This window comes from Triturus cristatus, chromosome 9, assembly GCF_964204655.1.
Source record: "Triturus cristatus chromosome 9, aTriCri1.1, whole genome shotgun sequence".
NCBI classification, from domain to species: Eukaryota; Metazoa; Chordata; class Amphibia; order Caudata; family Salamandridae; genus Triturus; species Triturus cristatus.
In genome coordinates, this window is record NC_140592.1 from 1261918239 (window position 1) to 1261939564 (window position 21326).

At 47.0% G+C, this 21326-nt stretch overlaps 1 protein-coding gene across 1 annotated transcript in view; it reads left to right on the forward strand.

The window, feature by feature from the left end:
* COCH (cochlin) overlaps nt 1-21326 on the forward strand; it is a 578282-nt gene that overhangs the window by 539197 nt on the left and 17759 nt on the right. The window contains exon 11 of the mRNA XM_085627370.1: nt 10050-10566. Coding sequence (XP_085483496.1) covers nt 10050-10566 — 517 coding nt within the window. The remainder of the gene's footprint in view (nt 1-10049; nt 10567-21326) is intronic.

The window sequence follows — 21326 nt, forward strand, 5'->3', positions numbered from 1 at the left end:
CTACTACTCCGCCCATGGGTCCCCCTCGTCTTCACTTATTGTTCAAAGAAGCCTTAACGATGCTCCTCAAGAATGCAATAGAGAAGGTTCCATCATCTCAAAGAGGAACCGGTTTCTACTCTCGTTTCTTCCTCATCAAGAAGTAGTCAGGGGAATGGAGACCGATTCTGGACCTCCGCAAGCTCAACAAATTCCTCAAAAAGCAAAGTTTCCGGATGGTCACAGTTTGAGATCTTAAGCTGTCTAAATCAAGGAGATTTTATGGCTTCTCTGGATATGGAAGATGCGTATTTCTACATCCAAACATCGCAAATACCTTCGCTTCACAGTGGCTGGCGCCCACTATCAGTTCAAGGTGCTCCCGTTTGGGCTGAAATCGGCACCAAGAATCTTCACGAAGTGCTTGGCACCAGTGGCAGCGACATTGAGATCTCGAGGAATACAGGTGTTCCCTTATCTAGATGATTGGCTGCTCAAAGATCCTTCGGAATAAGCAGCCAAGGATGCCACAACAGCATATCTCTTCTCTTCTCTGGGGCTGACTCTCAACGAGAGCAAATAGCAGTTGCGTCCACTACAAGTCATTCCTTTTCTCAGGGCAATGCTAGACACGGTCAGTACAAACCATTCTTGCCACACGACCGTCAAATGCGTCTCCAAAAATTAGCAATTTCAATCTCAAGAAGGTCAGTTTCTGTCCGGATGTTTGCTTCACTTCTAGGGGTGTGCTCCTCTGCGATAAATCTCATACCCTTGGCACGGCTCAAATTGAGACCTCTTCAGGAGGAATTACATCTTCAATGGCAACAAGCCGTGGACTCGTTCGACGATTCCTTCAGGGTCACGTCGCGCATGATAGATTCTCTGCATTGGTGGTCTCAGACAGCGAATTTGGCCCAAGGTCTCACATTCCTACCAACCATTCCAGACTTTGTTTTAACAACCGATGCCTCCATGGAGGGATGGGGAGGTCATCTGCAAGATTTGCAAATTCAAGGAAAATGGTCTCAAGTACACAAACAACAGCATATCAACAGACTGGTGCTCCGCGCCATCTTTCTTTCTCTGCAAGCATTCCTCCCAAGGATCGCAGGTTACTCAGTGCTGGTCCGTACCGACAATATGACCTGCATGTATTACATCAACAAACAAGGAGGAACAAAGTCAGCTACGCTCTAGCAGGAAGCTCAGGAATTGGTATGAATACCTGCCTCCTGCATGACCCAACGCACCCACCTGGCTATGGTGGGGGAAGAGACTGCATTATGCGGTTTTCTTAAAGCAATAAGAAGTTGCCGTTTGCCCAGAGGACGAAATTCCAATGTCATATCCTCGTATGCCTTCAGGCACTGTACTACACACAGCTTAGGAACATCTGCAAAAGCCGGGTACGAGATCGATCTCGAAGAAGGCTTAGTACGGCGCCCTACCGTAAACGTGACCCCTTCCGGGGAAAAAACTCTTGCTGAAATGTCAAGCACGCACATTAGAGACCCTGCGACAAGAAACCAAACATAAAAGCATGGCCAACTTGGCCGAAAGTTCTTTCAAAGACAGAGACTTATTGGGTTGCCAAGACAGAAAGAGATTCAAGACCAGATTGACGTCCCATAGGACAGAATAGCGCGGCTCTGGGGGTAACGAAAGCCGAATACCCCTTAGGAGTCGATAATGAGAGGATGTTCTCCCACCGGAGTACCATCGATCTGGTAATGAGCCGCCGAAATCGCAGAACGAATCGCGTTAATGGACCGGTACGCTAGGCCGTCCGTTGCCAACTCCGCCAAGAAGTTCAGAATGGGAACGACTCCTGCGACTATGGGATCCAAATACCGTCGAAGACACCAACGCACCCACTTAGTCCAGGCTGAACGGTAGCGTTTCGAAGTACTGCTCACCCAGGCTTTCGACAAGAGGGACTTCGCCGATCCTAAAAGGCCCGGGAGCGACCAACGTCACCTGAAAGCCGCCATGCCATGAAGCGGAGAGAACCCTGGGTGACGAGGTGATGTTGCTCCTTGTCCGAATTCAGAAGAAGATAAGGAAACGGGGGGAGTGTGATTGGAAAATACCAAGAAAGTTCCAGAAGAACCGGAAACCAAACTTGGTACCTCCAAAACGGTGCCACCATCACCACACATCTGCCCTCTGGCGGCGGATCTGAGCCGCCGTCCGAACAATCAAGGAGAACGGGGGGAAGGTGTAACTCCGTTCCTGATTCTACTCTTGGAAAAACGCATCCGTGGCCTCCGTGAGGGGGTCCGGTCTCCAGCTGAAGAAACGCGGGAGCTGGTGATACAGGCATGAGGCGAAAAGGTCTATCGAACGGCCCCCACCGACTGTTCAGTCACTGAAAGACTTGGACATCCAGCTTCCACTGACTGGAATCTCTCAGATACCTGGAGTGCCAGTCCGCCACCTGGTTGGCTTGGCCCGGCAGATATTCTGCTGTCACCGAAATGTGATGACTCAGGCAGTAATCCCAAAAGTCCTTCGCCAAGTTCGCCAGGGCACACGAACGAGGGCCCCCCAGGTGATTGATGTAGCAGACCGCCGAGACATTGTCCATCTTTAATTAATAGGACTCAGGAGCGAACTCTGTCCCTGCTCCAGCATTGAACTGCAAAAGATCCCGCTAGGAGCTCCAAGCAGTTGATGTGTAAAGCCTGCTCGTCCGATGACCAGGCGCCTCCAGTGGAGAATTTCCCGCGGCGGGCGCCCCACCCCGACCTGCTGGCGTCTGATTCTATGACAAGGTCCGGGGCCGATCCGAAGATCGCTCTGCCGTTCCAGGCTTCCATGTGGGTAAGCCACCATGACATTTCTTCTTTGACTTCTTGAGAGAGGAGAACCGACTGGTCGTAAGACAGGCCCTTCCTGAGGTGATACACCTTCAGATGCTGTAATGCACGATAGTGTAGGGGTCCCGGAAAAATTGCCTGGATGGACGAGGAAAGGAGGCCCACCACCCGGGCAATCTGCTGGAGAGAGGTATGAGTCTTGGCGATAGTCCGGCGTAATTCGTGCCAAATCTTGCTCATTTTTCGAGACGGCAGACTCAAGGAACAGTGAATTGAGTCCACAACGAAACCCAAGGTTTGGGCTGGCACGAGGACCGATTTGTCTCCGTTGATAATGAAGCCCAACCCTTGCAAAAGGGAAACCATTTGTTGCAACTGAAGAACCAGCTTCTTGGGGCATTGTGCCATGAATAAGATGTCGTCCAGGTAGACAATTATCCGTATGCCCTGTCCCCTGAGGGACTCTACCGCCGGGTGGAGCACCTTTGTGAAACACCAAGGTGCTGAGGAAAGCCCGAACGGAAGGGCGGCAAACTCGTAAATCTGGTTTCTTCACTGGAACTGCAAGAACCGCCTGAGCGGGGGGTGGATGGGGACCACGAGGTAAGCATCTTTTAGGTCCAGACGTACCATCCAATCGCTTGGGAGAAGAACATCTCCTCCATTTTCAAATGGCAGTAAACCAACCACCCATTGAACTCTTTGAGGTTGATTACCGGCCAACGGCCTCCATCTACTTTGTCCACCAAAAAAAGGTTGCTGAGGAAACTGTTGGGGGTGTAGAGTCGAGCAACAAACTGCGCCCTTGCGGAGCAGCTCGGCCACCTACTCTTCGACCAGCTGAACGTCGGCCACAGAAAAATTGATGGGGCGCGGGAAAGTTTCATGGCGGGGGCATCGTAAAATTCTATGTGAAACCCCTGGATGGTTCCAAAACCCAAGCGTCCATCGTAATGTTTGCCCAAGCCTCCTGAAAGGCCGCAAGCCGGTCCCCTATGCAAACGTGAGTAGCTGGAATGACACTTACCGTGGGTATTTCCTCCACCTGTGTTGGTCTTGAAGCCACCTTGGCCTTGGAATTGCTGACCCCTGGTGGGGTAAAAGTTCATGTAGTTTGCTGAGGAGTTGTACTGTCCTCGTCCGGAGCCTTGTTGACGGCCACGGCCGGTCGCGCAGCCCCTGCCACGACCGGCCCAGTGGGAAAAACAGGACTGAAAGACCCTCATAATGCTGGATTGGACCTTGTCCAGCGAGGTAAAAGTGGCTACAAACTTGCCTGGTTCCTTAGCAAACGGATCTCCACAGAGACCACCCTGTGCCACCGCACCTGCTTACGAGGAAGCCAAATTACCTAACTTTGGGTCCAGCTTTATCAAAAGCAAGCGTCGCCATTTGGTCGACAGGGTGCAATTAGCGTTTCCTAAGAACATAATGGCCCTCTGGGCCCAATTCGACAGAACATCGGGGATATGGTGGAACCCGTCACTTTCGCCTCCTCGGCCATATCCAAAATTTTCGTATGGGGCCCTATTGCGTCCAAAAGTTTATCTTGGCAGGAGCGCCAAGAGCGGTCAATGCCTTTGCGGGGGTCTTTCATATATTTGGCCAGGAAGGTGGCCATCTTGGAGTCAAGCTCCGGAGTAAAGGCCACCTTCCCGTCCAATGTAGGGCGCGGACATTCTGCCCGAAGGCAGCCCCTGGCTTCTTTCTCTAAGGGTTTGCGGAGGCGGCCAGCCACAAACTTAGCCACCTTGTCCCCAGGAGCCCAGGCAGCCGACCGCGGATGAATTCTCATCTGGGTCTAGCATACCTGTGCTGTCCTGCGGCAAGTCGGTTGAAGAGCTGCTCGGGCGCCAAGACCGCGAAGACCCCTCTTCATCATCTGTATCCGCCGGTGACCCCCCCATCATGGGGACCCGAGGATGCCGAAGGGCCTGGAACCGGAAGAGGTGCAGATGGGGGGGAGGGGGGAGACAGTTGCCTTCGCGAGAAACGTGCTCCTGAGGCGCTCGAAAGCATCCTTGTCCACACCCTGCGCATCATCACGGTCACCCTCCTTGCGACCTTTCTTGGGTGGTGGGGGACCCTCCCCCGGGGCAGAGCTGCGTTGGGGTCTCTACATGGGTGAATGCCAATTTAGCGCATTCCGCCACCATGCGGTTGGACAAGCGTTCCTCCATCGGACCCACTATCTCATTCACCCATCTGTATATGGAACTCTCCACAGCATCAAAAAACTCATCATCATAGGAGAGGTAGTGTTGGATCTCCTCCTCCTCATAGTAATCCTCATGCTCCATTGTCACAAGCACAGGCCTGAGCTCTAAGGTGATATCACTGGGTATGGGGTAACAAGTAGTCCAACAGAAGATCTGGGCAGCGAAAACCCCTTTGTTCAGAGCAAGTCTGATGAGGAAAAATTCCCTCACCTACAATATGGGTAGACCAAAGGACTGCAAGGCTCTTAGCGCGGACTAAACCTGCCCCAGATACGCGCCGGTCCTCAGATGATTGACAGGGCCCAACCGCCACCTCGCGCGTATCAAAGGAGGCAAAGTAACGTGCACAACTGCCCAAAGGCGATTCACGCGGTCAAGCCGCTATATGGACCCCCGTTGGGGCGTTAAAGGAAAAACAGGGTTAATACAGACCCCTCAGGGCGTTCAAGGTTGGCGGCAGGGGACAAGGCTCACTACGCTCACAGCTCTCGCAGCGTGGCTCCTCATCTGAGGAGACTGCGGCGCGGGAGCAACGAGACCCACGAGCTCCCCCTAGCGGGCATCACAGGCACCGCACAATCAAAGGGAACGGCCGCAAAAGGGACAAAAACGTCCCCGCGGCCAATAGCAAAGAAAAATTCAGTAAACACGGCAATCTTGTTTGTTGACCCGCCCAGTCCAATGTAGGAACTCGAGCGGCGAGGCGCGCCAAAGGCAAGCCCGTCTGCGCCCGTCCGCGCCTAGGTCGTCCCCAGGAGCAGGAATCCCTGTCGCTCCCACCCTGTCACAGTCCAAACAGGTGAAGGAACCCCTTATATTTACTTGTACTAGTAGGGAGTCAATGGCGATTAAGAACGCCAGCTCTAACGCAGACATATCCACTCAGGATAGCAATAATATATAAAAAAATCCTGCTACTATTTCGGTCTTAGACCAAGTAAGTAATGATCAACTGGAGATAATGGTATTTAGCATGAAGCTGGACCATAATCTTAGTTGGAAAGGAGCTATAGTATATCGCCCGCCTGGTCCATTAACAAATATCACCTCACAGATCATCGAATTCATCGCCCCGCATGTCATTTCATCCAAAAAGTTACTGGTCCTTGGAGACTTCAATATTCACAGTGAAATTCAGGACAAACCGGACGCCTCATCTTTTTTGTCCGAACTAGCAGCGCTCGACCTAATCGTAATAAATAAAGACCCCACACATTTGGCAGGACACACGTTAGACATTATTCTAACTAATTCTCCCGACATATCTTATGTTGCCACGACTCGGCTGACCTGGTCCGACCATTCCATGGTCGAATTCCGGTTAAAAACGCAAAATGTCCTCTCCACTTCCAAATGCTGTCCCAAATAAAACTAAAGGAAATGGAACTCTATTACACCTCTACTCTTTCCAGGCACTTTTCACCCTCCTCTGCACACGGACATCGATAATGTAGAGATGCACCTTGCCACCTTTAATGCCAGCCTAAGGGCAACATTAGATACTTTAGCCCCCCTGAAAAAAATGTCCTACTACCTTTAAACGCCGTCAGGCCCCATGGTATTCGGCCCCCCTGCGGCTAGAAAAGAGTTCATGTAGAAAACTCGAACGCCTTTGGCGTCGTTCCCAAAACCTCTCAGACAAAGAAAAATTTTAAATGGCTCTTAGCCGCTACCATCGCAATTTAAAAAATGCAAGAAAAACCCATATCGGTGCCTCTCTAGAACGAGCTGGAACCTCCCAGAAATGCCTTTACCAGATTTTAAAGACTTTCACTAACCCCTCGGCTTGCGACACGGCTTTTGTACCGTCCCAAACTCTGTGCGATAATATTGCTGAACATCTCACCCAGAAAATTGACACGATCTATAATAAAATCACCTCGTCCACATTTTCTCTCCATAAATTAGAACTTAAAGCTCCGCGCACTATTCCGGCAACCAGCTTTTTAGATAATTTCCCACTTCTCACTGAACAAGATACCGAAGCCCACCTAAAAGGTGCTAAATCAGGATCCCCACTAGATCTAATACCGGCTAAACTGACAACCACCTTGGTCAAACAGCTTGCCAACTCCATATGTAATATTCTCAACAGCTCCTTGAGGGATGGAGCTCTCCCCTCAGATTGGAAAGCAGCACAGATACTCCCAATCAAAAAGAATCTCAAAATCGCACCAGATGATGTCACTAACTATCGACCTATCTCGCTCCTTCCCCTCCACGCCAAAATCTTAGAAAAACATATCAATACTCATCTTTCATTCTTCATTGAATCTACTAACAGTCTTGACCCCTCACAATCCGGCTTCCGCCCCAGACATAGCACTGAGTCCACCCTGGTGGCAGTCACAGACGACATAAGAATGCTGTTGGATAAGGGTCAGGCAGTGCTCTTGGTGCTGCTTGACCTTTCCGCTGCATTCGACACCATATCCCATGATATATTACTCAATCGACTGGAAGACATAGGTATCACAGGGAATGCCCTGAAATAGCTTACCAACTTCCTATCTGATAGATCACAGACAGTCAATCTAGGCCCCTTTCACTCTAAGACAACCAAGGTTACCAAGGGAGTACCCCAGGGCTCATGCTTGAGCCCTACCTTATTTAATGTCTATGTTGCGCCCCTAGCTAGATTGTTCATTTCTATACCATACGCCGATGACACCCAGCTACTCCTTTCATTTGACAAATCCTGCCCGAACATTCAAGACATCTTTTGCGCAGGTATGAAATCCATAGCTGAATGGATGAAATTAAATTTTCTCCAACTCAACGCTACCAAATCCGAAATAATGCTATTTGGTGATGCTACCGTGATGTGGTCGCCCAGTTGGTGGCCTAAGGAACTAGGTCCCACCCCTTGCCCTAAACTTGTGGTAAAAAACCTTGGAGTTAGACTAGACCAAAAGCTTACTCTGAGAGACCATGTCTCCTCCACTAATGGAGCTTGTTTCCATAACCTTAGCATGCTCAGAAGAGTCTTCCCTTTTCTACCTATGTCCTCAAGGAAAACGCTGGTACAGGCACTTATTTTGAGCCGCCTGGATTACTGCAGCGCACTGATGATCTCAGCCAATGAAAAGAACATACACAGATTACAGGTTATCCAAAACACAGCGGCCCGGTTAGTTGACAATGCCCCCTCCAGAACAGCCTCCCTACCCTTGCTGCATAAATTGCATTGGTTACCCATTCAAAAAAGGATCCACTTCAAGATATGCTACTTGGCATTCAAAGCCATAAACAGATTAGGCCCTAGCTATCTTAATGCCAAATTTGTCAACTATGTTCCTCTTAGAGCCCTTCGCTCAGGAGACAAAACCCTTATCACAGTCCCTCGCGTTAAAAAGGCTCGACAGGGCAGGAAGGCCTTCTACTATCTAGCCCCGCGCCTATGGAATGATCTTCCTCTCTGCATGCGACAATGCACAGATTACATGGCTTTCAGGAAAATGCTGATGACTTCTCTTTTCTAAATTTCAGTCTCCTCGTTCACTTGTGTAGCTCCAGCGCTGAGATACCCTTATGGGGTGATTCGTGCGCTTTATAAATAAATAAATAACACAATAGCGACAATGTAAGAGAGAGTAAAAAATGTGACTTAGCAGGCTGCGCAGCAGCAAAGAAAGAGGAGGGATACCTAACATGGAGGAACCTTCTACTTGCTGTGGACACTATGAAGGGACTATTATTGGTTATGCCCTGTGGACTCATGGGAGTTGTAGTCTGGTTGCAGACTTGTTCATTTTCTTGTTTCTAAGTGATTTGTTCCTTATGTGGGAACAAATATCATCCATACTGCTTTTCTGGCTGCTGAAAAAGTTATATAATAAATAAAGCGAAGAAGAAAAAGCGTAATCTGAGCCTCCGATCCTGACATAGAATCTTACTTCCCACTTGTGCTAAGAAAATCTGAGGAGAACTGACTGCTGAGTGTTCTAGAGGGTACTGATTGGTTGAAGCTAACTTTTGGTTCTTTTTACTATAATGATGTAGATAGGCTTCTAAGATGTAGGCCTTAGGCCTTTTCTTTTAGCCTACTACTGTTATTTACTTATGGCACTGTAATTTACCGTGGGACTCCCGCCTCGGCGATGGGGAATGATTCAGGCATGTGAATCTATGAAAGATACCTATACTGGATAACTGTAGTTACAGGTAAGTAACTTGTTTTCTTAGCCAGATAAACTGTTTTCTGTAATCCTCATTATCAACAGGCGAACAAGTATTTAAGTCGAAGGAAGAATCGTGGTTCATTCATTCAGGGGTATATGCAAATGCAGATGTAGCCCTTCAGTCAAACTCATCTTTCAAAGAGATTTACAGTGCAGCTAGAAGGTGGCCCTTGTATTCATTTTTTAAGCTGGTTTGTATTATTACAGGAAAAAGCTAGTGATACTGAATTGAAGCACATGTTACAACACTCCCAGGTATTGCTTGCTCTGTGTTCTATTCAAAGTATGTGAATGTGAATCTATAGGCAATGCAGTGCTGAAGAAGAAAAGAAGTGAATTTATTCTCCGGTATCGATAGCCTTCATAGAGTCATCAATTGACACACCTGCTTTTGCCAGTCAGGCAAATATTTAAAAGAATGTTACAGACTGTGCTACCACAACCTCATATTCATGGAGTGTAATACCATTATGTACATAGCATGTCAATCAATGAATGATACTAATGCTGAAGAGCTAAAGTAAACGTAAGTAACTTTTATCTTCTGATCTAGTTCTTTCTACCTCTCAGTGATGTTATTTTGTTAAGATTGGAAATCTTATAGCCCTGATGAACTGACTACCAGATTTCAAATTAAATTATGTTCACCTGCTGTGTACATACTCGCATCTAACAGAGTATGGGCAGTTCTTAATTCCGCAAATTTGCTGTGGCCGATATATTTCATTGCAATTATTTTGTGCTGCCAGTCAGATTGAACATGGAGCATTTTTGAAGTGACAGGATAGGCGTGTATACATGCCCAGAAATGTTTTAAAGTGTTGTTTTTTTGTTTTGTTTTTTAATAGGCTGTCTGTCGAAACAATGGTTTTTTCTCCTACCACATGCCGAACTGGTTTGGTACCACGAAACACGCAAAGCCTCTCGTGCAGAAATTATGCTCTCATGAGCACTTATTGTGCAGCAAGACTTGCTACAACTCAGTCAACATAGCATTCCTTCTTGATGGCTCAAGCAGCGTAGGCGATATAAACTTTCAGTTGATGCTGGACTTCATAGGTAACATTGCCAAGGCATTTGAGATCTCAGACATTGGTGCCAAGGTCGGTGCAGTGCAGTTCACATACGACCAGCGTACAGAGTTTAGCCTCACTGACTTCACCAACAAGGAGGACATCTTCAAAGCTTTGCGTGGAATCCGCTATATGAGTGGCGGCACAGCCACTGGAGATGCCATTTCTTTCACAGTTCGAAATCTTTTCCGGCCTCTTCGGGATGGTCATAACAAGAACTTTCTCATTATTTTAACAGATGGTCAGTCATATGATGATGTCCGAGGTCCAGCTGCTGCAGCACACAGAGCAGGTAATTACTGTGTAGAAGAATGTCATACAAAATGCTGACACTAAGTCATTTCTGCTTTTGCTGTGTCCCAATATTGTAACTATTATCATCATGTAACCTACATGATTTGCAGTCTCCTTCAAGATAAATTAAGATAAAAGGAATGTCCTTTAAGTACTGAGGTGAATTTGAGATCTGTGAATGGAAGTAACAATGTGGGTAGGCAAGTCCGAGAAAAAGCCATATTGCAATTTCAGTGTTGCAATTGACAAAGCTATGGCTAGTCCAGAAATGACACTGTATTCTACATGTGATTACTTTTTCCAAATCCAGTTGAATATTGTTATATAAAAGCTAATGAATCCATTTGTTGTTACCCTTATCTTAGTCTTCATAGTATCAACACTAAGACCCTCAATTTATGGAGGTCTGTGTGAGCACTCATGCCACGCTATGCAAAAGAAATTATCAAATTTTACGATTTTAATGCTCCCCATGTATAGCTCTAAAAAGCAGTGGACAAACGTTATTTGGAAGACATAAAATATAGCTCAGTATGAGATCTCAGAACACTTCCTCCAAGGAATAATCCATTCCAATAAACATATTAAGCATATCTAAAGGCAACATTTCCCATTTTTCTACATTTAGCATTAAGGTAAGTGTAATCTATTAAGCTTTTTATTTCCCTATTAAAAAAATGGCTGAAATGAGGTTACATAGGACAGGGCTCATGAAGGAGGAAGTTTATATTGCTACTTTATGGCAGCAGATTGTCGAGGCACAGAGAATGCAGTGCAGTGGCAGTCAGGTCTTTAGCATTGGGGGCAGGTTTTCTAAGAGCTTGCTTTGAGTTTTGTGGCATAGCCTTGATGTAAAATCTTTTTTAGCATTTACTAAGCCACACAAATCCACTTTGTGTGGTTTAATGAATACAAAGTAACGCACAGCAGTGGCTAAACGGCCTTGCTTTGGGAAGGTGTTCCATGGGCATTCCCATGCACCCACCCATGAATTTTGGCGCATTCCCAGATTTACTAAAGCTAGTAAATCTGGGAATGCGTCAAAATGCTGTGCCTTTCCCTGTGAGGTTTAACGAGGAGAAATATCTTTTTTTTCCCTCGTTATATGTCCTCTCTCGATGTGTGCTGCATTCTGCAGTATACATAGTAAGAGAAATATGCCTCTACTGATTGTTTTTTCTGCTCACCGTTGAGTGGAGGCAGTTGACGACTTCTTGCGGGTGAGACCGCCTTCAACAGCCAGTCATTGAGATCCGGGAAGACTGGCACCCCTTACTTCCGAAGGTGTTTTGCAACCACGGCCATCACTCTCGTGAACACTTGAGGAGCACTTGTAAGACCAAAGGGCAGAACAACAAACTGAAAATGCTCTTGTTCCAACATGAACCGCAGGTAGTGCTGATGGATCTGGAGGATGGCTATATGGAAGCAGGCATCCCGCTGATCCAATGCTACCATCCTAGGCCTCGAAAAACCTACTCACCTACTCTCTATGGGGAGTCAGATTTTATCAGGTCCCGCTATATTTAGGACCCACTCGTCCGTTCTAGCAAGTTGACAAAGAATAGGTGTTCTGTTCAGTCACAAAGTGAAGAAGCAATAAAGATGCCTTTAAATCTTGTTTTTATCTGGTCACATTTGCTCTGTGTTCAGAGACCGAGGTCAGAAGTCCGTTTACAATTACTTTATCCTTCTCTGACTGCAGAGTTCCAAGATTTTGTAAAGTGAACTGTCTGACCTACTGTACGAATTGTGAAATGAAAGGCTGTAGGGTATCAGATTTTTCCTAAACCACATTTTAAATAGATAATAAGTCAACTGTACAAACATTTTGAAATATATTTCAGTAGCTGTGAAAGCCCATTTTTTTGTAATCCCGTGTGATGTGAAAAATATTTTATTAGGATGCAAAACAAATCAGAACACTTTACTTGATAATATGCAAATGATAAATATGTGTTCGAGGCATGTGAGCTGTAGATCACATGCTTGTGCATATATCGTCATCTAGTGTTGGGCCTGGATGTTTGCACTTTGTTTTTCTTCAAAGAAGTCTTGTAGTCACGAGGTAGGTGACTCCTCCTTTCGGTGATAGTGTGCATGGTCATCGACTCCATCTTCAGATAGTTTTTTTCCGCCATCGGGTTCGGATGTATCTCGCTATCCTCCGGTTCGACACCGATCCTTCGGTTCTTCTCAGCGCGTATAACATTCACTCTCAACGGTATTGAGTCTTCGCGGATCGCGTGATTACTAAAAAATAATTTTGGGCGGAGAGCTCGTGGTAGTCCGTTGGGCCTAGCCCCTGGTTCAACCCGCAGTCGATGGAACGCACTCCTTTCAAGTTTTGCCCTCGGTGCCACGTAAAATACCCGCGCACCGACTCACAAGCCGAGTGCAACCTGTGTTTGTCACCTGAACACAGTGAAGAAGGCTGCAACGCGTGCCGAGCTTTCCGCTCCAAAAAGACTCTTCGTTACCGTCGGGCCCAACGACACGACATGCAGAGACAACAAACAGACTCCATTCTGGACCTTTTCGGACCTGAATCGGAGGAAGCCGGCGACCATCGGAGCCGATGAGGAACAGGAAGAAATCTCAGTTTCAGACAACAGGTCCGACGAGGATGAAGACATGCCGCATGGGCAACGTACTGTAAGTACAGTCCCTACCTAGCCCCAACTTCCCAACTTCCACTTCCATCAAAGAAGAAGGCTATGGACCAGCCCGCGCCCTCGGGCCCCAGTCGGCACCGAGATCAAGCTTACGAAGCCCCGCTTCAGGCTCAGCACCGAAGCCTAGCAAAAAGCCTTCTGGCTCCGAAAAGCCCTATGCCAAATCGGGCACCGAGCCAAAGCTTTCAGAGTCGAAGAAAAAGTCTGGCACCGAACATCCCCATTCGGCACTGAAAACAACTTTGGATCCGAAAACGGAGACCAAGAAACCATCAGCGCTGAAACAGACAGACGCCAAAGTCACCTAAAAAGCATGCTTTCGGTGATCTGCTCGACAAACCGGATCCGAAACAGAAAATCTTGGCTATACATCCAAAAACTGGACATTTTACCACTAAAGTGACTTGAGGGGTGCTACTATAGAAGAGGAACACCACAATCCATTAAAAAAGAGAACTGCTGGGACAAATCCTTCTCCTCTCCTCTTACTATTCCTACACTTCCTGTACCCCAGTCTCTGCCTGTGCCAGCTTCACCTGAGCACATACCACCACATACACCTGAGAATCAGGGTATTGGGGATGGGCACGATAATGAGGACGATCAACCCGGAGATGTACGGGATGACTGTAATATTGACTCGCCCACTGACAACAATCCAGACATATATCCACCAGATGACAGTGTAGGATTTGTTGATTTATTAAGCAGGTCCGCTACTTACCATGGGATCCCACTCCATAGAGAATCCCTTGAAGAGGACTTCCTTTTCGAGACACTGAACAACACACAAACGTCTGCACACATGTTGCCCATGTTGAAAGGAAGGACCAGACATGTAGACGACATTTTCAAGGATCCTGTTGGAGCACGTATCCTTACCCCTAGGGTAGATAAAAAATACAAGCCTGCCCCATCCAATCCAGTCTACATAAAAGGTCAACTACCCTTAGACTCATAAATAGTTTCTAATGCATGTAAAAGGGCAAACTCCCAGAGTACTGGGGACGCACCACCCTGAGATAAGGAGTCTAATCTCCTTGATGCTTCAGGGAAAAGGATAGCCTCCCAGGCAGCTAACTTCTGGCGCATTTGTAATACGCAAGCGTTACTAGCAAGGTATGACAGCACATACTGGGATGAAATGGAACAACTCATCCAGTTTCTACCCCAAGAACACAAATCAAAAGCGCAAGACCTGGTACGTGCGGGACAGTTAATTTCTAATAACCAAATTAGATGTTCCCTAGATGCTGCTGATACATCCGCCAGAGCGGTGAACACTAGTGTTCGTTTAAGAAGACACATCTGGCTGTGCATATCAGGGTTTAAACCAGAGGTTCAGACCTCAATATTAAACACACCCTTTGACAAGGAACACCTTTTTTGGCCGGTGGTTGACACTTCACTTGACAAGATGAAAAAGGATACCGAAGTGGCTAAATCAATGGGAGCCCTTCAGTTTCCACAAGGCCGTGGTTCCTTATGTCGCTCCTTTTATCAAGCAGGATCCAAGAATGCTTCCTCTGACACTGCGTCCACCTATAAAGGCAATAACCAATCCTCAAATTTCGAAGGGTTTCTTTCGAGGCAATTACAGAGGAAACAACGGCAAGGGCAGAGGTAGAGGTTCCAATACACGTACCTCGCCCTCCAATACAAAGCAGTGACTTGCCCATAGTTCCCCCCGACCATTTAACACCTGTGGGGCGACGACTGTCACAATTTCTACCAAAGTGGCAGTCCATAACAGACAAGTGGGTTCTCCAAATTATCCATTCTGGTTACTGCCTGGAGTTCATCAACACTCCTCCAAACATTCCCCCAAAGTCGCACAGACTTCCACCGGATCATCTAGAGCTTCTCAAACAGGAGGTACATTCCCTACTACTAAAACAAGCCATTGAGCCCGTACCACCACAACATCAAGGGTCAGGCGTCTACTCCTTTTACTTCCTAATTTCAAAAAAGGACGGCTCTCTCAGACCCATATTGGATCTCAGAGAACTAAACCTTTACATACAGTCAGGCCACTTCCACATGGTAACACTGCAACAGGTACTCCTCTTTTACAAAAGGGCGACTTTCTTTCTACGCTAGATTTAAAAGGATGCCTACTTTCATATTCCAATCCATCCGGCTCAACGCAAATTTCTCAGGTTTGTGGTAGCAGGTCAACATTACCAATTCAAGGTGCTACCGTTCGGAGTCACGGCCCCCAGAGTCTACAAAAAATGTCTGGCGGTAGTAGCTGCGCATCTCAGAAGACAAAGCATACATGTCTTTCCCTATGTGGACTACTGGCTCATCAAAGCCAGCACATATCAGCAATGTCGCAAGCACACTTTCGAAATCATTCAGCTGCTTCACCATTTAGGGTTTTCAGTCAATGTGTTGAAATCACATCTTCAGTCAAACAAAGTTCAGGATTACCTAGGAGCCACTCTGGATACTCAAAGGGCTCAAGCGTTTCACTATGCAACCAGAATTCAAAACATTCAAGCTCTCATTCTCAAATTTCAAGCCACTCACTCACTTCCGGCTCGAGTGTTTATGCAACTGCTGGGAATGATGGCATCTTTCATCATTATCGTCTCCCACGCCAGGTTACACATGCTTCCACTTCAGGAATGTTTAGCCAGTCAGTGGAACCAATCACATGGTCTATTAAGCGATCTAGCGTTGGTAAGTGACCGTACTCGTCGCTCTCTGCAGTGGTGGAACACACAAAACCTGTCAAAAGGACGGCCATTCATAGACCCAGTAAACAGACCGTGTTGACAGCGGACGCATCTCTCAGTGGATCAGGAGCTCGTCTTCAGCAACACTCAGTGCAAGGGCTGTGGAGCCCACAGCTAAGGTTGCTTCACATCAATCATTTAGAGCTCATGGCAATCTTTCTAGTGCTCAAAGCCTTTCAAGATCACCTGTCTGGCAAAGCTATACTAGTCCGAACTGACAACATGACAGCTATGTATTACATACAGAAGCGGGGGGGGGGGGACACTCTCCACCTTTCCTCATTGCAATCACTTCATTGAGGAGAGTGGGTGAACTTAAGGCATTAACCATAGAAGAGCCTTATTTCCAGTTACACAAAGATAAAGTAGTTTTTCGTACCAACCCCAACTTTCTACCTAAGGTTGTATCTGCATTTCACATCAATCAGTCAATTGAATTACCTGTGTTCTTCCCTCAACCTGACTGTTGCAGAACAGGCTCTACATACCTTAGATGTCAGAAGAGCTCTTTTGTACAATCATTTTGTAAAACCAAACAACTCTTTGTCGCTTTTGCACCACCTCACAAGAGCAATACTATCTCCAAATCAAGTATTGCTAGGTGGATTGTTAAATGTATTCAGATTTGTTATGAAAAAGCCAAAAGGACTCTCACAGTACCCCCTAGAGCACATTCCACTCGCAAGTTAGGGGCTACTATGGCTTTCTTAGGGAATATCCCTATTACTGTTATCTGCAAAGCTGCAACATGGTCTACACCACACACATTCACCAAACACTACTGTGTAGATGTGTTAGCAAGACAACAAGCTAATGTGGGCCAAGCAGTACTTTGAACGCTGTTTCAGACGACTCCATCAGTTACAGGATAGCCACTGCTTTGGGGAGACTGCTGTATAGTCTATGCACAAGCATCTGATCTACAACTCACATGCCTCGAACGGAATATGCTACTTACCCAGTATGCATCTGTTCCTGGCATGTAGAGCTGTAGAATCTCATGCACCCATCCACCTCCTTGAATACCTGTAGCGGCTGTAGTTATTCTGTTACTATTCATACATACACATGGTCTTCTCCATTCTCTACTACTACTCCATACTCTCACCCTCTGCGGGAAAACAATCTGAAGATGGAGTCCATGACCATGCGCACTTTCACCAAAAGGAGGAGTCACCTACCTTGTGACTAGAAAGACTTCTTCAAAGAAAAACAAAGTGGATACATCCGGGCCCAACACTAGATGGCAATATATGCACAAGCATGAGATTCTACAGCTCTGCATGCCAAGAACAGATGCATACTGGGTAAGTAGCATTTTCCTTTCTGAAACAGTTTTTACAGATTATTGTTAATACACTATATCGTTTTATCAGTAAAACTGCAAGGTAGTAGGAAGGTTTTGGCCCATTTCTTGGAAATTTACTGCAACCACATCATGCTTTAGTGATATATTTATTAAAATTGAGTATTCAAACATGAACTGAGAAGCACTCTTGCCCCTGCCCTGATGGCAATACTATTTATTACTAAACTGAGAGGCAAGTTGGTGATCATGTGTACCCTATATGTGGGCTAGATTCTTATTAAACTTGGAGCAAACGTTTAGTCTATTTAATCAAACAAAAGAGTTTTGTTTTTCAAGTTACAAGACCTGCTGGTCTAGTAGCATTTTAATTATGTTTTGAGGCCTGCATCCAGGATCGAGAGCAGACAAGACCGTCGCCAGTGTGAGCACATTCAGTTTTTCCTTCTAGAGGAAGGTGTTGAGAGGACACAGGTCTAAAATTGGCCAAAGGCCCCCATCCTCTTGGGCACCAGAAACAGCCTCTCCGTAATTCCTTTGTAAGACACTGATACCTTTGAACTGGAACAATGATGTAACAATCCATTTCTCCCTCATTCACCTCCAGACCAAGCTAAACGAGAAAAAGATAGCCACCAATCCTTCAAAGGCTTTTCTGTAAACTTGCAAAAAACGAAATCATCAAGCTTATTGCTTCTCTCCTGCCATCAGCCAATGTCAATGCACATACAACACCACCCTGCAAAATCACATTGATACCAAAGCACAATTGAAGAAGCGTAGCTCCAAGCCTAAACCCTGTGCACCCTATTACTCCCAGTAGCTCTCCGAAAGCAAATGCTCTATTCAGAGACAGGCAAAGAAACAGAGCTGGAGTAATCTCACCCAACTTAAAAACACTTTGCTACACGTATACTTATCAACTCAGCCAAAACTACCATTAACCAATGTCCGAATTTGCCAGGTCTTGTGGCTGCCTAAAATAATGCTTCCGCTCCAGAGATATGTATTTGACCTCATGTTCATAGGTTCAGATCTTGAGGGATCCATTCATACTTTCATCCTTTCAATACAACAACTATCTTGTGTCAAAAGCTCTAATAGACCTTTTGGGGTGGACATGCACCCTACAAGTATGTCTGTTGTTGTGAGAAGTTGGCCTGATTTATGATGTCACTAGTTCTAGTGTACACCTTATATCAGTCCAAACAACCCTCATGGTGATTGGTTGTAAAGTCAACCTTATAGACCAGCTATCCTAGTGGTAGCATGGACAAGAGCAGTCTTAGGCTAAACTCTGAATGGCATGTGAAGCCAGCTGTGATACCATATATAATCCCTTGAATACCAAATGAAAGGACACCACAACAGATATATATATAAAATAAAGTGTATTTATTCTAGTCAAACCCTCAGCACTCTTTATGAGATTCGAGGTAAGTACAACACAGTCTTATTTAAGCATACATTAAGTCACACAGGTAAGTAATACAGTTAGGCCCTAGGGGCCACGCAAACCATATACTAAAGAAGTGGTGAAAGGACCACTGTCACGTAAATAGAATAGGCCTAGGCCTAGGAAATCGCTGGGGCTACACTACACTACCAACAGTTAGGAAGTGGAAGGCCCACGGGATTCAGGTGCAGAGTGGAAACACTCACGCGTAATGCGTAAAAGTCAATAGAAATAGTACAGTTTAGAAATAAGCAGTTTTAGGACACTTCTGGAGTAACTAGGAAGTCGAGACTCGGAAACTAGACCCTAGGATAGCCAATACCCTTGTGAGCACCGAAGTACCCAAGTTACCTAGCCCACGGGCTGCGGGTGCATAGGTGTGAACTTGCGTCGGGTTTCGTCGTGGACTTCTATGGATGCCTGAAGGAAAGTTGCTGACAGGCAGTCAGTGAAGAGTGTCCGGTGGATCCCAAGGCTGGGATCAAGAAGGAAGGGTACCTGCAAGCAGAAGGGACAGAGTCAAGGTCACTAGCCAGTGACCACGTGGAACCAGGAAGGAACCAGGCGATGTCGTGAAGATTGCAGGTGAAGGGTGAAGCTTGTCGCTGCAGCCACGGGTACCAGGAGACGTCGAGGACGACCAGGACCAGGAGGCGAGCTGTCCCACGAAGGCTCTTGCTGTCGGCGGCGTCGAAGTCGAACTAGGACTCACCAAGCCTTGGCAAGCGGAACCCACGAAGAATGGAGGACTTGCTTCTGGTGCAGACCAGGAAGGTCTGGGATGCTTCTCTTTTGCAGAGGAGCGGGAGCCAGTCTGGAGGAGCCAAACCAGCAGTGAAGATTCAAAGGTGTGTCGTCGCAAAGGCCGCTAGCCAACGGGCAAGCAACCGGACAGACGCGGCAAGCAGGAAAATGCAGAAGGGCCCCACGCAGGACTCGTGGAGTGTGGGGGGCTGATCTTCGGTGCAGATGGTGCTTGGGGTTGGGGCTTCTCATTCCCCGGTGCACAACTTCGAGGGTGCCTCAGAAGCTGCGCTGGAAGATACTCGCCACTTTTCCCAGGTAGCCGGTCCCACGTCTCTCGTCGCCTCCACGGATCTCAGCTCGGCTGTGGATGTGGATCAGGGTCGGAGAAGTCTGGAAGTCAAGGCTCTGGTCGGGCTCTGCAGTCGGTCCCTCGTAGAACTTCAACAAAGCAAAGGGTAGTCTCTTGATGGTGCCTGTTTGCACAGGGTAGCCACTCCTTGGCCACAAGGGAGATTCTTCAGTCTTCTTCTTTCGTCGAATGTCGAAGGTCCAGAGTTTCTGTTCAAGTTGCAGGTTCAGGATGATCTAATCTCCTGAGTCCCAGCTACCACTCTTATCCAAATCTGGGGGGCTGGGTTACCTGCTAGGTCACGCCTTATGGGTGGGACCTTGGGAGGGGGGTGGTTACACCCCCTTCCCTTTGTCCAGTTTCGCGCCAGGACTGGGGCTGGTGTGCCCCAGCACCGGTTTGAACTGGACCATGCATGGAGCACCTTGTGTGCCCCAGGCAGTGTCTCGTTTCTTTCATCCCTCCCTGCCCCAATACACTAAGGCCTGTCTGGGGTGGTGCTCGCACCTCCCAAGGCAGGAAACCTATTGTCCAAGCCTCCCTTGCCGGGATCACTCCCAGCAGCAGGAGGTCAGACTTGTGTCGTGGCAGCAGCATCCATTTTGTGATGCTGGGGCTCTGGTTAACTTTTAACCGGGTAAGTAGGTTACAACATGTCTTCTCCCTCTAGAAGGGAGGGACAATATCCTCATCCCCAGAAATGGGATGGGGGTATTATTCCAAAGTGTTAGACACCTTACACGACATGTTTTGATAAAGCCAAACCATAGTTACCATAACCGTTTAAGATTATAAGGCACTTTAATAGTATATGGTAGGCTATATCATAGAACAGCTATAAGGACATGGTTCCGAAAGCTGCAGACAGGCTCTGCTCATGCTAGAGCACCATCTCACATGTTACCAAGCACTCTGCCTCCAGGATTGTTAAGGCCTGCCATAGGAGTGGCTGATAGGTACACATGTGTCTATATGTAGGATAGGTGTAGGAATACTACACCTAAGCAATGAGTGATTACACAACCTTGCCCCAGCTGAGTGATCAGCCAGTTGTGTCATAATGGAAGGCCAGGCCAGGGGTGGCATAATACATGCTGCAGCCCCTGGTAGGCCTAGGATACACCTATGCCCTGGGTACCTAGGGTACACTGTACAGGGGACAATAAGGTGATCCTATCCAAATGGGTTATGCACCTAAAGTACATAGTATTAATTTAGAGAGATAACAGCAGGGCTGTGGGTCTGATTAGCAGGCCCACAGCCACATCTAAGTCGAAAACCAGTAAAGCAAAAAGTGGGGGTGAACATAGAAAGCAGACCCTACTCTCCTACAGTTGTGTTCCAGGGGAAAACAAACACAATATGGCCCCAAGAGCAAGCAGTCTTCTGCCTCAAGGTGTCAAAAGTTAACCTTATAGATGAGAGAATGTTTACCTCCGGAGAAGGTTACAATTAGATTGCCTTAATGGTGCAGGATAGCCCCA